Here is an 18409-nt window from a genome sequence, read left to right as displayed (position 1 = left end):
TTGACTAACATCTGTGCACCATGTATAAGGTTTGAAAATTTTCCATTTAGGTTCCCCCCAGTTCATGTGACATGTAGAGACATCACCACCAGGCAGGAGATGGTGAGGAGGTGCGGTACATTTCACTATGTAGAGACAGTGACATAGACTGAAAGAAACCACATATAAATGTAGCCTTTTTTTTCCAGGGCAAGGTGACAGACAGAGAGATCTCAAATGAGGAATGCTGTCAAAATATGCCACAAGATGACAAACGGATAGTGAATGTGATATGTTTTTGTGTAAGCACTGAATGATGACACCACAAGTCACGCAAGTTTTGCTGCATTTTCCAAGAGCAGACAAAGTATCTAGACAATAAGGTTCATGCAAAAAAAATCCAGCACATTTTTTTGGTGACATTTTACCGTGACCACCCCAGTAATAAGTGTATTGGTATTTGGAATATTCAAATCGACACCCCATCCCAGTGTCTGAATATGTTGCATTTATCTGCCTGTTTATAGGAATAATGAAGATGGGATGAAGCAGGATTTTTTAAAATGCTAAAAGAGTAACATTCAGAAGGAGATTTGTGCCGTTAGGTCTGCCTGGAAAGAATGCAATGTTTACTGATGTGATAGTCGAAGAATTGATACAATTTAGACAATAAGTTATTTTTGGCTCTAGGAATAAAACATCTGATTACATTTAGTGAAGCTTAGGCAATGGTAAATTGCCATGGGCAGATACAAGGAGGGGAGAGGAGCACTTTTAGGATCAAAGTTTAATGAGCTCAACATCAACAGGAAAATTAAGCAAAAAATGAAATCGTTACCAGCTGTAAAACTGAAGAGAATATCACGTTTTATAGTTAAAGGAATTCTGTCATGATTTTTACGATGTAGTTTTTTTTTTTTTATATAAATTACAATGTTTACACTGCAAATAATTTACTCTACAATATAAAATTTCATTTCTGAACCCGCAAATGTATTTATTTAGGTGTAATATTGGTGTGTAGGTGCATCTCAGGTCATTTTGATGGTCATGTGCTTTCAGAAAGAGCCAGCACTTTAGGAGGGAACTGCTTTCTGGCAGGCTGTTGTTCCAATTGTTCTGTTGTTAGGCTGCTGGGGGGGGGGGAGGGAGTTGTGAAATCACTCCAACTTGCAGTACAGCAGTAAAGAGTGACTGAAGTTTATCAGAGCACAAGTCACATGAATCGAGGCAGCTGGGAAACTGACAATATAGTTACATAGTTACATAGTTAAATTGGGTTGAAAAAAGACAAAGTTCATCAAGTTCAACCCCTCCAAATGAAAACCCAGCATCCATACACACACCCCTCCCTACTTTTAATTAAAATTCTATATACCCATACCTATACTAACTATAGAGTTTAGTATCACAATAGCCTTTGATATTATGTCTGTCCAAGAAATCATCCAAGTCCCTCTTATAGTCATTAACTGAATCAGCATCACAACATCACCCGGCAGTGCATTCCACAACCTCACTGTCCTGACTGTGAAGAACCCTCTACGTTGCTTCAAATGAAAGTTCTTTTCTTCTAGTCTGAAGGGGAGGCCTCTGGTACGGTGATCCACTTTATGGGTAAAAAGGTCCCCTGCCATTTGTCTATAATGTCCTCTAATGTACTTGTAAAGTGTAATCATGTCCCCTCGCAAGCGCCTTTTTTCCAGAGAAAACAACCCCAACCTTGACAGTCTACCCTCATAATTTAAGTCTTCCGTCCCTCTAACCAATTTAGTTGCACGTCTCTGCACTCTCTCCAGCTCATTTATATCCCTCTTAAGGACTGGAGTCCAAAACTGCCCCCATACTCCAGATGAGGCCTCACCAGGGACCTATAAAGAGGCATAATTATGTTTTCATCCCTTGAGTTAATGCCCTTTTTTATGCAAGACAGAACTTTATTTGCTTTAGTAGTCACAGAATGACACTGCCCAGAATTAGACAACGTGTTATCTACAAAGACCCCTAGATCCTTTTCATTTAAGGAATATGTCTAGTTCCATGTCAGATTTCAAAATTAAATATAAAAAAAATCTGTTCTGCTGGAGCAGCACTATTAACTGATGCATTTTGAAAATATTTTTTTCCCCATGACAGTAACCCTTTAAGATGTTGTGCAATGCAAATGAACTAACTGTAGACCACATCTCCATAAGTCATGGCATGGCAATGCCTCCATGCAAACAGATTGACCAAAGTCAGAGCTCTAGGGGGCAAGCTTATAGTGACATGCATTATATAGGCTAGAATAGTTTGCATATGGTACTGTAGCCCTCTAGGACAGCTCCCCTGCACATATCAAATTTGGCAGACATGGCAGCAACATAGCCTCATGAAGCTGGAGACAAGAGGAAGGGTTCTGGCAGAATGTCCAAGACGGGTGTTGCAACCTGTCGATATATATTGACAGTGACATGGGCTGTATAATAAACATACAGGTTAGCAATGTTTTTAGTTTGTACTTGAAGCTTGTCCTTTTAGGGTTGGAATGTGAATGGTGGACCCATCTGTACAAAACAGAAGGAGGACTTTTAAAGTCTGAGGCTACTGAGATGTCAGTCTGTGTGTAAGATTTACTCAAGAAAGAGGTGGTTCACCTTTAACTTAACTTAACTATGGAAAGGCTAATTCTAAGCAACTTTTCAACTGACCTTCGTTTTTTCTTTTGTATAGTTTTTTAATTATTTGCCTTCTTCTGACTCGTTGCAGCTTTCAAATGGGGGGTCACGGAACCTATCTAATAAACACATGCTCTGTAAGGCAACACATGAATTATTATTGCAGCTTTTTATTACTCATCTTTCTATTCAGGCCTCTCTTATTCATATCTCAGTCTAATATTCATATCAATGCATGGCTGCTAGGGTAACCGGATTGCTGAACCTGCAAACTGGAGAGCTGCTGATTAAAAAGCAAAGTAACTCAAAAACCACAAATAATAAAAAATGAAAAGCAATTACAAATTGTCTCAGAATAGCACTCTCTCCGTCATACTAAAAGTTAATTTAAAGGCGAACAACCCCTTTAAGAATGTCTGGGTTGTGATAGGGTAAATGTGGGAATGTGTAGGGTTCTCTGCGTAAGCATGCAGATTTGTCCATGCCCACGCTACTTCCCAGAAGCTCAAGTTTCCAAATTTGGTATTATTATTCCCTATTTTATAGCTCCTACATATTACACAGCAGAGAGATTATACATGACATCATCATCATCATTTATTTATATAGCGCTGTCAAGATACGCAGTGCTTTACTGCAGTTATAGCAAACAGGGAATAAATGGTGGATAACAAACAAGGATTACAGAATACAATAGGGTTAGAAGGACCTAGAGATTAGAGTTTACAAACTAAAAGGTTAGGGTACAATTGAGACATTAGGATTATTTAAACATTTTGTCATTTTTGATACAGCAATGATTAATTAAGGTACATCGAATAAGCCTCTTTAAACAGATGGGTCTTTAAGGAGCGCTTGAAAGTTTGGAAGGAAGGAGAAAGTCTGAGAGCTTGTGGCAGAGAGTTCCAGAGAAAAGCAGAAGCCCGAGAGAAGTCTTGTAGACCAGAATGGGCAGAAGTGATCAGAGGAGAAGTGAGGCGAAGTGAGGCGAAGATCAGAAGCAGAGCGTAGGTTTCGTGAAGGAGTGTATTTGGAGATTAGAGATGAAATATAGGGAGGGGTTTCATTATTAAGGGCCTTGAATGTGAGTGTAAGTAATTTGAATTTGATTCTAGAGGAGATTGGGAGCCAGTGAAGGGACATACATATGGGAGCAGCTGATGTTGAGCGGTGAGATAGATGAATGAGTCTAGCGGCCGCGTTTAGAACAGATTGGAGTTGTGAAAGGTGACTTGTTGGAATACCTGTGAGGAGTAAGTTGCAGTGATCAAGGTGGGAGATGATGAGAGACTGAATCAGTGTTTTAGTTGATTCTGAACTGAGATATGGTCGTATTCGAGCAATGTTGCGCAGTTGAATACGGCAAGATTTTGCAAGTGTTTGAATGTGTGGTGAAAAAGACAGATGAGAGTCTAAGATGACTCCTAGGCAGCGTGCCTGTGTGGTGGAATGAAAGGTGGTGTTGTTTACGGTGAGTGATATCTGAGGGACAGGGGAAGATCTTGGAGGAAATATGATGAGTTCATCACATTGGTCCCTTTTAGGTCAATATTATAAAGAGCCAATTACCTTAGTAAGAAGTTAAACAAAAACAGGGATGGAATGGGCTCTTTTGGGCCCCGCCGGGCCAAACTCACTCCCTGTCTCAAGATTTGTGTGGAAACTGTGGTGTGGGCCCGATTGCACTGGAGGATTAGTAGGGTACACGCCGGGGGGGCCCACATGGTGGTTACGGTTGGGGCCTGAGGGTTTTTATGGATTGGGCGGTGCGGGCCTGATTGCTGCCACCAAAGGTATGCCCGGGGGGGTTTGCACCTGGGGACCCGTGAGGTGTGGGAGCCCCTGGAGTAGTGGCCCCAGTGGGCCCCAGTCCGACGCTGAACAAAAAAGATCAGTGCCAACTTTAGCATGAACTGCCGGGCATGGGCATATTTCAGTGTGTTACTGTATTTCAAATACTTATTGTGGGTTTAGGGGCAGAAGGCAGTAGATTTGCATTTTCTTGTAAACAAGTCAGCGGATAAAAGGCCTCATGCAACACCAGTCATAGGGAGCACTATTCACTGTTCTTTTCCTTGCTATAAAAGGGCCTCAAATATATTCTGGCTGGCACACAGTGTTTTTCCATCAGTGCTAAATCAGCTTCACATCTGTAAATCACAAACCCTGTATTACAAGGGCCAAGCAGAAATAAAAACAGATCTGAAAGGCTATTCTATTAAAACAGAAACTTTTCAAGCAAAATGTGACATCGATTTTATCCCAAGAAAATATCTTGCCATTAAACAGGTATCCTTGCAGGGTCAGGAGTTACCGAAAGAGATTGTAAGGCACACCCCCCCTTCCCCTGCAGCTGATCATCTATAACCACAATCACGTGCCCTGGGAAGTGAGTACGTGACAGGGTTAGATAAAGTTTCAGTGTTGCTATCCATCTACAATTAAGCATTAGTTCTACAAGCAACTTCCTCTTGAAATGTAGAATATACACGTACATTTGGCTGGCCAAGGTCAGCCGTGTATTGATATCTGAAACAGATTCCATGCCACGGGACAAAGATACAGTGTTCATAATTTAAATCTTTTGCAACGTTTCCAAGTTATAACACCGCTGTGATGTCATGCCTTCATGACCTCTGTATGTTTACAAAGGAAGACACACACACGTCCAGGAAGTGGCATTTGCACTGCATGTCAAATACAAAACTGTCAAATTACTTAAAAGGTTATGATTCCTTCAACTTTCAGTTACAGAAACCAAATTAATGTAATTTAAATCTGATGAATGATGCAAGCTGTAACACAACAGAATGTGTGAATGCGTGTGAATACACACGCAAGGCATAGTATACTAGTGATAGACAAATCTGACCCGTTTTGCTTCACCAAAAATTTGCTAAACTGCAAAAATTATCCAAAAAGGCATTAAACTCTACTAGTGGCCATCCGGTGTTGTAAGGACTACTGTATCGACCCAGTCAAGGATCCACAAGCCCTGCAGCAAGCTGTTGTATAGTGGGGAGGGGGCCAGGTACAAAAGTAGGGGTCCCAGGGACCGAATGTCTTTAGTTATAGCACAGCAATGTTGTTTGGACTTCTGTAGTCAATTCAGGGTCCTAATTCACCCAGTAGTTTCTTCACAAAGTAGAAACGAGTCCCCAGGGCCAGATTTACATAGTGGGCACCCCTAGGCCCACCGCCATCGGTCGCCCCTGTCCCCTCCCCTTTATTTGTGCAAATTTTCATAATCTAGAATGGAGCAATGGGGATTGGCGCATGGGAAATTTAAAAAATGATTGGATCTCCAGCACATCCCCAGTGTTTTTGAACCAAAACTGCCCCCTAAAATCCTGCCACCCTAGGCCCGGGCCTAGGTGGCCTTTCCACAAATCCAGGCCTGCGAGTCCCAGCAGGAAGAATTCTGGGGCTGCTGCCGTCTGAGACACCAGAGGTAGCTTTTTGCCATCCTTGGAAAATGGCTGCTCACAGCTGCCTGATGCTCTTCTCACTTTGCTTCATAGAAGGAGTGGCAGTAGAACGTCACACTAAACCAGTGGCGATCCTGGCCCCTCCGCCGCCTGAGGCAGCAGCAGTTGCTGCTGCCCCCCTCCCCCGGACATTTGCTCTAAAAGTACCAGGAGCAGCATTTTTGCTGCCCCTGGTACCTAGTGGGGCGCTGCTGCCTGAGGCAACAGCCTCAACTCGCCTCATTGGCGAAGCACCCCTGCACTAAACCACTGGCCAGGTTATCTTGATCATACTCTTCATGGCTTCTGTGTCTTGTATGGAGAAGACAGTTTAGGCCACAAGAGGGCAGGGTGTATGGGGAAAAACCAATCGGACAAACAGAGGCGGGCCAGGCCGGCTGGGAAACCTAGGTAGCCCAGCTGGCCAGCTCACTCCCACTTCCCCGTCATTCGCGCATGAATGCGCAGTAGCGTCGGTCATTCGTTCATGCATGCGTGGATCGAGGATTGCGCAAGCCTAGTGCCAGGTGAGTCCGGTCTAGGGGTAGGCAGGAGATACCTACCCAGCTACCCCAAATCTATGGGCACTAGGCAGCTGCTTCTTCTGCCTTACCCTAGTTCTGGCCCTGAGGACAAATGAAAACAGACCAGAGCGTGCTTTTAAAGCATTTATTGTTGTAGCGGGAAGTTTTCAGACAAAGGTTTGCAGAACACAGCCAGAAAGTCCTTATAAGCAGGAGGTATAATACGATGCTCAATTCAGGGAGCCCATTAACTGAACAATGTGGAAGACATGGCATGCAGAATAAGAATCTGGTTCCTCGGTTGCAGTGGTGTACCTAGAAATTACTGGGCCCCACAGCAAATTATTTTTCAGGCTCCCAAAATGTCTATAGGTTAAACTGTTTTACCAATATATATTGAAACTGTATATGAATTAGGGCCTCATGGGGCACATATATCTTCTTATATCTTTAGCCACATGGTCTGCTTCCTCTGTAGTTACACCCATGCGCAGTTGGCTCCAGGCAAGAATGTTCTTTCGCAGTCCATGCCAAACTACAGGGGGTATGAAGATCTGCAAAACATTTCGCGGAACCAGAGTTGTGGATGAAAAGGAAACAGTAGAATCATCAGGAAAGGCTAAAGTCGGGATTGGAGAGAGGAGGGTAACTATGATCAGGTCAAAGGTCAAGTTTGCATACGGTAAACACGAATATCTTATCACAGGCACAGGTTGGGGCAGGTAAGCTACAGGGAGTCAGTAGCAGCAGGGACCTAAAATCAGGGGGCAAGATTAAATAAAAATTTAAAGGTCTTTGGCACCAAAACCCCATCTGTCAAGTTAAAATGACTTAATCACATGGACTCTGCAGAGAAAGAATATCAGAACATGCCATCAGAATGTGACTGGGGAGATATGCTGATATCACGCAATGGGTAAATGGACAAATGTCATAACACTACCGTGAAAATGGAGGTGATCTGAATTGCTCCAAAAAAGAAATTGTATAATTAGTTATGTCACAGCTCGAGGTTATAAATGGGAGTCTGAATGAGAAACATCCTGATTGTGTTTGTCACGAATGGTAAAAGCCCTTTATTCCTGAAGCCATGCGTGTGTAGCACTAATCCAGGAATGGTGCTAAGTGTCAGGACAATTCTGTGTACAGCATCAACGCTATCTTGAAGTTCTAGATATTTCGCTGGGGAATCTGGGGCAACTGCAGTTTAATGACTTAAATATTACTGAAACGATAGCTTTAAATAGCTGACCTGAAAAGGGAGTGTATCGGACTATAATACACAAATGCCATGAATATCTTGTAAATGATTTCCTTATAAATGGTGAGTTCTGATCTCATCAGTTATAAACGGTGAGTTCTGATGTCATTTCTGTCACATGACTCGCTGAAATTTGTGTATTATAATAAATAAAGTACCCCCAGTTGCAAAATATGAGGATATTAGAAGTTACCTCGGAGTTCCATGGCCTGTATAAAAACACTCGGCCTTCGGCCTCGTGTTTTTATATGGTCATGAAACTCCTCGGTAACTTCTAATATCCTTATATTTTACAAGAGGGGGTACTTTATTCACTGTATAACTGAAAATAATTATGAACGTGGCCACAGCTGTTCTGCTTTATCATTATGAAAAGCTGGGAGCTACACAAAGCTTGTGTGTCACAATTTCACCAATATTGCATTATATGTATATATTGCCATCTACTGGGGACTTGTATCATTTCCTAAAACTAATATTTCTGTGTGTATATATCGCCATCTACTTTGGACTTGTATAGTTTCCTAAAACTAATATTTCTGGACATACAAAACATTTTTAGTGATGTGACTCTCACTGTAAGAAAATTAGAGGGAATCCTGGGAAGGAAACTCAGTTTTGCTCTCCCACTAGCAGTTGCTGATCAGACCTCGACTTCAGACCAGTTCCACCCTCATTGGGGCTCAGTGTAGTGCAGGACTTTCTGGACATTTATATAGTGGCCAGTTAACGCAGAAGCAGGGTCGGACCGGGTTGTCAGGGTCCACTGAGTTTTTAGAAAGTACAAATATGTAAAAAAATACCAAATGATGTGGCATTTAGAGGTACCAAAAAAATGCAGAATGCAAGAAATTCACTTAAATTCTATAAAACCACTAAAATAATTTCTTTGCCTAGTGTAATCGGCAGTCAGAATCCAAGTTTGAATACTTTTGCTTGAACAAAGTTATACAGGCACAAAAAAACCAAACAACTATTCAGAAAGATACAAAAATGGCTAAAATGCAACATAAACATCAAAAACGGAAATTAAGCTGCCGCTGAAATAACAAAAAGGTATTACACTGTGTGATTGGTGAATACACTATCCGTAGATATATTTTTTCAGACAAGAAACTCGATGCAGTAAAAAAAATACACAAAATTGTGTGTTTGTCTATGTATGAGCTGTGTGAATGTGTGAAATCCCCCTAAAATGTATGTATGCAAGTGTAAATGTGTCTACATGTGTTACTTATGTTTATCCAAAGGTTGTTAAATTCTTCATTCTGTGGCACTTAAAAGATTACTTTCAGAAAACAATTTGTTACAAGTAAGTTACTATTTACAGGTATGTTGATTTTTTTTCTGCTGTAGATACAGTATGCTATAAAACTGGAACAATTAAAAATCTGACGCAATTACCTAGATATTACGGATACTATAGCCTGGCCTCAAAAGGGAATGTATCTGGCTATAAAATAATTTTAAATTGACATGGTACCTAATGCTTTCTTACTCCTGGTGCTGCAATTGTTTGGAAGCAGATCCGCACACACTCAATTGAATGCAGTCGGGGAATATACCCCTTTTATTATGCCACCAGTAATTCAACATTTCGGGTGGAACCTCCCTTCATCAGGATACAATTCAAAGTGCACAGACCCATTTAAACCCAACAATCAAAACCCACTCGGTTGTTCTTATCTGTGCAAAAAAGGTCAAAAAAGAAAAAACGGAGGGAAGAAGGGTTAAAATCTGACTTTCACAAGAAACACGTAAAGCTAAAATTCTCATTGAGGCCCCTGGGAGTGAGTGTTTTTAACTGCCAAATCCATAAAGCCTCCCGTCTTAATAAAGACCTTTTATCTACAACACCTATATCTCTGTACTAGACATTAAGCCCGTTAAATTAACGGGCGCTAGAACATTCGCCAGAGACGGTCCGTGGGGCACATGCGCAGTAGCGCAATCCCACGGACACAGGGACTGGACGCAGAGACACTTCAACTTTATTATATAGGATATTAATTCCAGGATTTGCCATCTGACTTGTGCAATGTTATGTTTAGCTTCATAAAAATGTTTTGCTAATAACGTCTCTTTTTTTTTTTAAAAAAAAAAATTCTCTTTCTCCTTTTTTCGGCCAATAGTGACATTCTCCCCTTTAGCTTCGGGTTTAAAATGTATTATTGTACTCTTATGTTTATTCACTCGGGTTTTAAATGCTCTGGAAGTCTGGCAAACATAACCGAGACCACACAGGCATTTAAGCAATTATACAACGCCTTTTGTATTACAAGTCGCGAATTGTTTTAGTTTGATGTCATAACCCAGGGTGGGGTGTTGGCATACTTCCCCTTTAATTACCCCATTGCAATGCCCACAATGGTAACAGGGATAGGTGCCCTTTTTACTGCATATTGGTTTCTGTACCCGGTTTTTCAAATCTGTTCTAATAATCCCATTTGCTATACTTTTTCCTTTTTTAAAGCTAAAGAGGGGTTTGTTATCAGTCTACCAAAGGTTTTATCCCTTTGTAGGATAGGCTAATGTTGTAGTATCGTTTTTTTACTAAAGGTAGAGTGCGGATCATAGGTGGTCACATAGACTATATTATGCTGTCTGTTTTTCATATCTCTCTTTTTAGTTTCCAGAAGCTCTTTTCTTTCCATGCCCAACACTTCACCTTTTATACCCTGTAATTCACCTTTTTTATACCCCCTCTCCTGAAATTGTTGTACCAAAACAATCTGTTTTCAATCAATTGCTGTCACTAGGGGACCCGGACGGCCTACAGAGGACCAGCACCACCATTGCAGAGGAAGTAGAGTACAGGTGTGCGGCAGAATTCGTACATTGTATTACTCCTGGTGCTGCCATTCTCAGCATGTATACCGAGTGTGTTTTTGTTTAAGGGGTTGTTCACCTTCCAACAGTTTTATACAAGTTCAGTTGTTTTCGGGTTGCTCGCCAGAAAGTTTTTTTTAAATCAATTTGTATTTGTGACTATTCTTCTAAAAATTGCAGTCTCAAGTTTCATTTTTCACCTTCTTATGTCTTTCTGAATCAGCTCTTTGGGGAAAGGGGGGCGGGGGTCACCAACTTTGTAAACTGGTTTAAATCAGTATATTAGTTGATACATTTCGAATCTTTGGCCCTGCTGAGCAAAATGCCCGAGATTCGTCCGGTAGTGATGTCTGGCGGGTTCGGGTTGACCTCGCATTGCTCCTTGCGGGTGGCGGGCGGGTGCGGGTTGAGCTCTTCTCCTGCTCTCCCCGCTACCTTCAAATACCGGCTTCCGACTTCCTGTTTTATAGTCTCGCGTCTGCTCGCCCCACCCCGTCATTGTGACATCATCGGCGGGTCTATAAAAGGCCCCCGGAAGCGCAGGCGTGGGCTGGAGCAGGGCGGATTAGGGTCAGGTGCGGGTCAGGAAAACCCTGACCCGCACATCACTATCATCCGGGGTATAATTGATACAATAGTTGCGAATATTCCACAGATGCTGCTTGCTGAGGAACTATGACTTTTGCAACATTGTTCAAAAAGCAACAACCAGTAGTTAAACAAATGCCGATTTCAATAACAATTGTTTTTACAAATAACATTAAAAACACTGAAAAGGTTTAATGAATGCATCCTGGAAACTTGCTTAAAATTGTGGGTTGGTCTTGCCCTTTAAGCGTGTACTAAACAATCACGATACCTCCCAAATGATAGTCCTGGTTTCGACAGCTCAGCCCGCAGTACTGAAATGTCCCGACTTTTGTCTCTGATCTCCTGCCCTGAACAGCCAGAAACAGATACAACGTTTCTAAAACTTAATTGGCTTTTGGCAGAGAGCCCAGAACACATGGCAGCTGCACTTAGATACTTTTGTAACAATTTTAGATAAGCAAAGAAACTATTGTACCAATTTCGTGGGGAAACACACAATAAAACACAGAAATATGTTCAAACCTTCATAACTAGCCACATTTTCCATCAGGAACAGTCATTAGGGGGTGTGGCCATAAATGGGCGTGGGCAAAACTTTCTGCTCCTCTTTCTATTTCCAAAATGTTGGGACGTATGTGAAACACCTGTTAGACATTGAAACAGGTTTTATAAATCACACGCAGCCTCTGAACACCGGGTCCGATTCTAAACAACAGACAAACGTTTTGTTTTACAGCACACTTTTTGGCGCCAGCACTTGTCAAGTCACCAGAGAGCACGCTCTGTCAACACTAACGCAGGCGCTGTGCGTCATTACGTTGCTCCACCCCCTTCTTCCACTCTGAACTCATCGAGGCCTCAGTATGAGCGGAAGAACACGGCGCGCTGGGAACAGCCCTAAAATATTCACGCTATGGGGGCGGGGTTAACAGTAAAGCCGAATGAATGATCTGCATAGACTTCCCCTCCATAATGCGAATAGAAACGCCCCGCGCTGTTCCTACCCACCAATCAGCGCTTGCCTTGGGTTCTCCCGTTTTGTTTCGCGGGTAAATGCAAAGCGCGGGAGATTGCGGAGGGGGCGGGGTTACGTGACGGCGCCCGGCGGCTTGTTCTTTCCTCATTTGAAAAGGAGAGGCGGCTCCATCCCGTGAGTCACCGTGTTGTGTGTTTAGTCGTTCCGCGCTTTACCTTCGCTCCTCTCTCTCTGTCTAAAGAACCTTCATTCTATTGCCACTGAGGTGGCGGGAAAGTAGCACAGCTTCCCGCGCCGTGAGGAAAAGAGGCTCCGCTGCGTGTGAGGGAACGTACAGAAGCGCTGCCCTTTGGCCGAGTGTGTCTCACGCCTGTTCCCTACAGCCATGCCGGCCCAGTCCGCTTCCCTGGCTCTGCCTGCTGATGTCAGGAAACGGTAAGACTCATAAGTAGTTCCGTCTCGCCTATGCGCCTGGATACACTTCCCACAATCCCCTGCGCGGATTAAAGTGATTGGCCAGAGCGCGTATGAAGTGTATAAGGCGCAAAGTTTGCTACAGGCCTGGGATGTACAGTTCATATCGCTGCTCTCATTACTGCTCTCTTTTACCCACTTATGTCTTCTCACTGTGCCACCACATATCAAGCCTTTGGCCTGAAAATTCCTTGTATCCAAAAGATAGCTGTCCCAAAGGCTTACTTTTCAGTAAAAAATTTCTTTATTTAAATTATCATTAAAAATATTTGGTTACATTCAGTCCCCCCAGGCCCACCTTACGCGTTTCGCACCTTCCGGCGCTTAGTCATAGGTGTATCCTTTGGCCTGAGCAGCTCTGGCAGTAAATACAGGCTCTGGGCCTAAACAGCCTCTAATTAGGAGTTGCCGCCTGGCCAGTGTTTTATCTGCCTGACTGGTAAAAATGATGCCTGACCCCAATGTTATTAATAAGGAGAAAATCTAAATATACAGGAAGTCTTGTATTAGTAACATGATACATAAACAAATGTAGTAAGTTAGGTTGAACAAAAGACACACGTCCATCAAGTTCTACCTCTTATGTTTATATAGAACCTGCCTAACTGCCAGTTCATCCAGAGGAAGGCGAATAACCCAATTAAAGGCCTCAGAGGGGAAACAATTCCTTCCTGACTCCAAAATGACAATGGGACCAGTCCCTGGATCAACTTGTACTATGAGCTATCTCCCATATCCCTGTATTCCCTCACTTGCTAAACACCATCCAACCCCTTCTTATACCTATCTAATGTATCAGCCTGTACCACTGATTCACTTCCCAGCTCTCCCTGTAACACCCCTTTCCCTCCTCTAATCTCATTGGCTCCCTCCTGTCTGCTGGGAGTAGCTACTGGTGAATAAAGCATCCGACCCTTCCTTGTACCTATCTAATGTATCAGCCTGTACCACTGATTCAGGGAGACAATTCCACATCTTCACAGCTCTCACCATAAAAAAAAAAAACCCCTTCCCAATATTTAGGCGGAACCTCTTTTCTCACGGAATGGGTGACCTTGTGTCAGCTGGTAAATAAATCATTAGAGAGATTTTATGATCCCCTTATATATTTATACATAGTTATCATATCTCCCCATAAAGGAGAAGGAAACCCCTTTAGAAAAAAAACCCCCGTACCTCCCACCCCATGTAGACCCTCCTCTCCCTAGGCTAACTGCCCCCCTGGAGAAATACTTTATACTTGCCCCTCGTTGCAGATTCTGGCAGGGGACTTCACGGCATCCATCTTCCGGGTCCTCGGTAAGCTCACAGTCAGCCTACCGAGGACCCGGACGATGGGTGCCGGGAAGTTCCCTGCCAGAATCTGCAACGAGGGGTAAGTATAAAGTATGGGGCATTTCTCCCAGGAGGGGCAGTCTACGTGGGTTTTTTACTCTACACGGTTTCCTTCTCCTTTAAGCGCCGCTTCTCCAGCGTGAACATCCCCAATTTGGCCAGTCTTTCCTCATAGCTAAGATTTTTCATCCTTTTATCAGCTTAGTTGCCCTTCTCTGTACCCTCTCTAATACAATAATGTCCTGTTTGAGTGATGGAGACCAAAACTGTACGGCATATTCTCGTGAGTGTCTTTGGCATCTTTCAGCAGCGTCTCTGACGTTTGCCAGAACTAACAGATTGTTTGGGCTTGTCCTGAACCTGCTAGACTAGCAAACAAGCAGTCAGCACGATGATTGTCGCCTCTTTATAGGGGTAGTTCTGTTCTTCAGTGGCCACATTCCTCTGATATCACAAATCGGAACATCTGGAACAGCCAGGGCCGCCATCAGGGGGGGACAGGGGGGACAAGCGTACCGGGCCCGGGCATGAAGGGGGGCCCGGCAGCGCTGCATTTTTTGAAGATCAGGGCCCCCCTTACGAGCGCCCGAGCCGTACGTCTTGCCTCTTCAGTGCCGAATGCGGAAGTGCCGAAAAGCCGAAGCCGATGCGACGAAAAGACCCGAAGTCACGGAAAAAGCCGAAGTCACGAAGCGCCGAAAAGACCCGAAGTCACGAAAACAGCCGAAGCCGAAGTCCTGAAGCAGCGCAAAGACCCGAAGTCACGAAAACAGCCGAAGCCGAAGTCCTGAAGCGGTGAAAAGACCCGAAGTCACGAAAGGAGGCGAAGTTGAAGTACTGAAGCCATGAGTTCAATCCTACTGAACAACAGTTTTGTGTTTTTTTTTTTTTTTTTTTTTTTTTTAATCCCCTGGCCACCAATGTATTATTTTAATATTCTATAGGCCCCTGCCACCAATCTTTTTTTTAAAACTTTTTTTTTGGGGCCCCAATTTTTTTTTTAACTCGTAAGGGGCCCCTTGCCACCATTGTTTTTTTTTTTTTTTAAAAAAAAATTAATTTTCTTTTTGGTGGCCCCAAATTTTTTTAACTTGTAAGGGGGCCCCTGCCGCCAGTTTTTTTTCAAAAAAAAATTTTTTTTTTTCAAATTTTTTTTTGGGGCCCCAATTTGTTTTTAAATTATAAGGGGGCCCCTGCCACCAATGTTTGTTTGTTTTTTAGTTTTTTTTTACATTTTTTTTGTTGGGGCCCCAAGTTTTTTTTTAACTTATAAAAAAAAAAACGTTTTTTTTGGGGCACCAATTTTTTATAAGGGGGCCCTGACCATCAATAGCTTTTTACAACTTGTGTGGGGGGGGGTTACTTTTTTAACGCTGATGTCTGTGTGGTCTTTTAACTGCGATGTGGAGTGGGCGGGATATGGGGTGGAGCTTGGTCGTCAGTGTGGGCGGGGCCCAGGGGGGGCCCCAAAAATTTTGTTGTACGGGGCCCCGTGATTTCTAATGGCGGCCCTGGGAACAGCCAATCTGCTCAAAACGTACCTTTACTTTGCCTTCTGGCCATCAGGCACTGTAGCTCCTTCTACATAACATACATCCCATTTACGTCACAGCTAGGGTTGCCACCTTTTCTGGAAAAAAATACCGGCCTTCCTATATTATCTTTTTTTCCTATTAATAACATTGGGATCAACTATCATTTTTATCGGCCAGGCCAGTAAAATACCGGCCAGGTGGCAAGCCTAGTCACAGCCTGCCCCTTTTGTTCTTGCCCCCATCACCGGTTGGTTGTAATTTTATAAAAAGGTGGCAACCCTAACATAGTAACATAATAAGTAAGGTTGAAAAAAGACACACGTCCATCAAGTTCAACCTTTTTTTTTTTTTTTTTTTTTTTTAAATCTGCCAGTTGATCCAGAGGAAGGCAAAAAAACCCAATCTGAAGCCTCTCCAATTTGCCTCAGAGGGGAAAAAAATTCCTTCCTTCCCTAGAAGCAGACCCTGCGGCTGTAACTAGAGCCTTTTCTCCTTTGAATGGCTGCTCCAATGGCTACACAGCAGCTTCTTTATATAAACTATAGTAGCGTTTCTGAAACAAACGCAGCAGTTTTACCAGTGCAGGGCAACACTACATTATATTTTTATTACTTGTAAACTTTCATTTTTTTGGCATTACTGTTCCTTTAAAGAGACTCTCATTGATGTGAATTAGAGATAATCCTTGTAAGGATTTCAATACTACAGATGTGATAATGCAAAGGATGTGCTAACCATATGTCCTAATGGAATCATTGCCTGTTCCATATCTGGTGCATTGCAAGTTGAGCAGCCAGTTGTTCCCTAGCTTGTATGTTGCATTATTTTGTTTACAGCAGAGCTGTCACTGCATGCTTTTATACAAGTAACTTCTACAGGTATGGGTTCTGTTATCCAGAAAGTTCCAAATTATGGAAAGGCTGTCTCCTGTAGACTCTATTTTATCCAAATAATCAAAGTTTTTAAAAATGTATTTCCTTTTTCTCTGTAATAATAAAACCTTAGCTTGTATTTGATCCCAACTAAGATATAATTAATCCTTATTTGAGGCAAAACCAGCCTATTGGGTTTATTTAATCTTTACATGATTTTCTAGTAGACTTAAGTTATGGAAAGACCTATTATCCAGAAAGATCCAGGTCCTGAGCATTCTGGATAACAGGTCCCATACATGTAGTACTTTTTTGCTGCCAACTTCAGTCTCCAAGTCATTGTCGTAAGAATGCTGTGCTATTGCTGCAAACAATATCTGTAATGTATGGGTGAGAATCTTACCTGGGATAAGTCTTGTTTCAGAAAATATCTACTCCATTGTTGATGATGTAAGAGCACTGCACTGTGCATCTGTTTTCATTTAGGGCAGAAGCAACGGAAAAGTTATAGAAATTAAAAAAAAAAAAATATATAAATAGCAGCAGACCCCATCCTTCGTATGTGGTTGTACGCGTGATGAACTACATAGGCCACTCATGCATGGGTGTCCGCAGAAAATTTTCCAGGGTGGGGCAAGGAGGCATCTGTGGGCGGGCCTGTGAGATAGGTGGGTGTGTCACTGCCATCAGGGGGTGGAGCTATGCCACGGCGATCAGCCGATCGCCGGGTCAATCAAGGGAATCCTGCACAGTTTCCCTAATTTGAAAAACCATCCAGGAAGTTTTGACCCGGGCAACCCTTCAAAATACCGGTTGTCTGACAATCTGACAAGTGGCAACCCTAGTTCACACAAAGATGGCAAAGTGGCAAGTTCATGTATAAATACCCCCAGAACTCACAAACAGATGGCACAGGGGCAAGTACATGTATAAATACCCCCAGAACTCACAAACAGATGGCACAGGGGCAAGTACATGTATAAATACCCCCAGAACTCACAAACAGATGGCACAGGGGCAAGTTCATGTATAAATACCCCCAGAACTCACAAACAGATGGCACAGGGGCAAGTACATGTATAAATACCCCCAGAACTCACAAACAGATGGTACAGGGGCAAGTAATTGTATAAATACCCCCAGAACTCACAAGTACAAGGCTGCAGACTGCAATAGATATAGGGCTTTCCTTCCTTCGTTTTCTCCCGCGCTGCAATCTGTGCTACTGGCCAATCAGATGCTCCCTGGCTGCTCTCTCTCTCTGTCACAGCTGAAGTAATACGATCCGGCAGCACCGTGACAAGGGAGGGGGGAGCGAGCAGCTAGGGAAGGAGCTAAAAGAAAACTCTGCTGCACAGAAGAAAAATCTTCGAGGGATCGCGACAGAAACCACAGTAAGCTGGGGCCAATGCACGAACAGGTGGAAACTTATGTGCACAGTCCCAGGGGCATACCTCCCAACATTTGTGATTAAAAAAGAGGGACAGAAGGTTCTGCCGCGCGCGCAAAATTTTTTGGCCATGCCCACTTTATGGCCACTCCCCCATAAGTCACGCCCATTTAACAAAAACATTCACAAAAATGCAGCTTGGTATGTTTGTTACCCTTTAGATAAGACTCTATTCACTCCTTTATCCTGCCTGCAGGGCCGTAACTATAGAGGAAGCAGACCCTGCAGCTGCAGGGGGCCCAGGATTTATAGGGCCCCATGAGGCCCTAATTCATATACAATTATAATAATACTTGGTAAAACACAAATTCTAAACGTTTTCAGGGCCTGAAAAATAATTTGCTATGGGGCCCAGTAATATCTAGATACGCCACTGCCTGCCTGCATACCTTGCTTAGATCTACCCCTCCAATTACGTTACTCAGCCTTCAAGTCTCAGTGTCTCTGTGAAACTCAATG

The 18409-nt window shown here is 43.0% G+C and overlaps 1 protein-coding gene across 1 annotated transcript in view; it reads left to right on the top strand.

Moving 5' to 3' along the window:
• Window positions 1-12478: 12478 nt before the first annotated feature.
• dnmt1.S (DNA methyltransferase 1 S homeolog) overlaps window positions 12479-18409 on the top strand; it is a 39941-nt gene continuing 34010 nt past the window's right edge. The window contains 1 exon segment of the mRNA NM_001123360.1: window positions 12479-12719. Within this exon segment, the coding sequence (NP_001116832.1) occupies window positions 12670-12719 (50 nt within the window). The 5' untranslated portion in view covers window positions 12479-12669.

Source organism: Xenopus laevis, chromosome 3S, assembly GCF_017654675.1.
Source record: "Xenopus laevis strain J_2021 chromosome 3S, Xenopus_laevis_v10.1, whole genome shotgun sequence".
Lineage (NCBI taxonomy): Eukaryota > Metazoa > Chordata > Amphibia > Anura > Pipidae > Xenopus > Xenopus laevis.
This window is presented reverse-complemented; position numbering and strand designations above follow the sequence as displayed.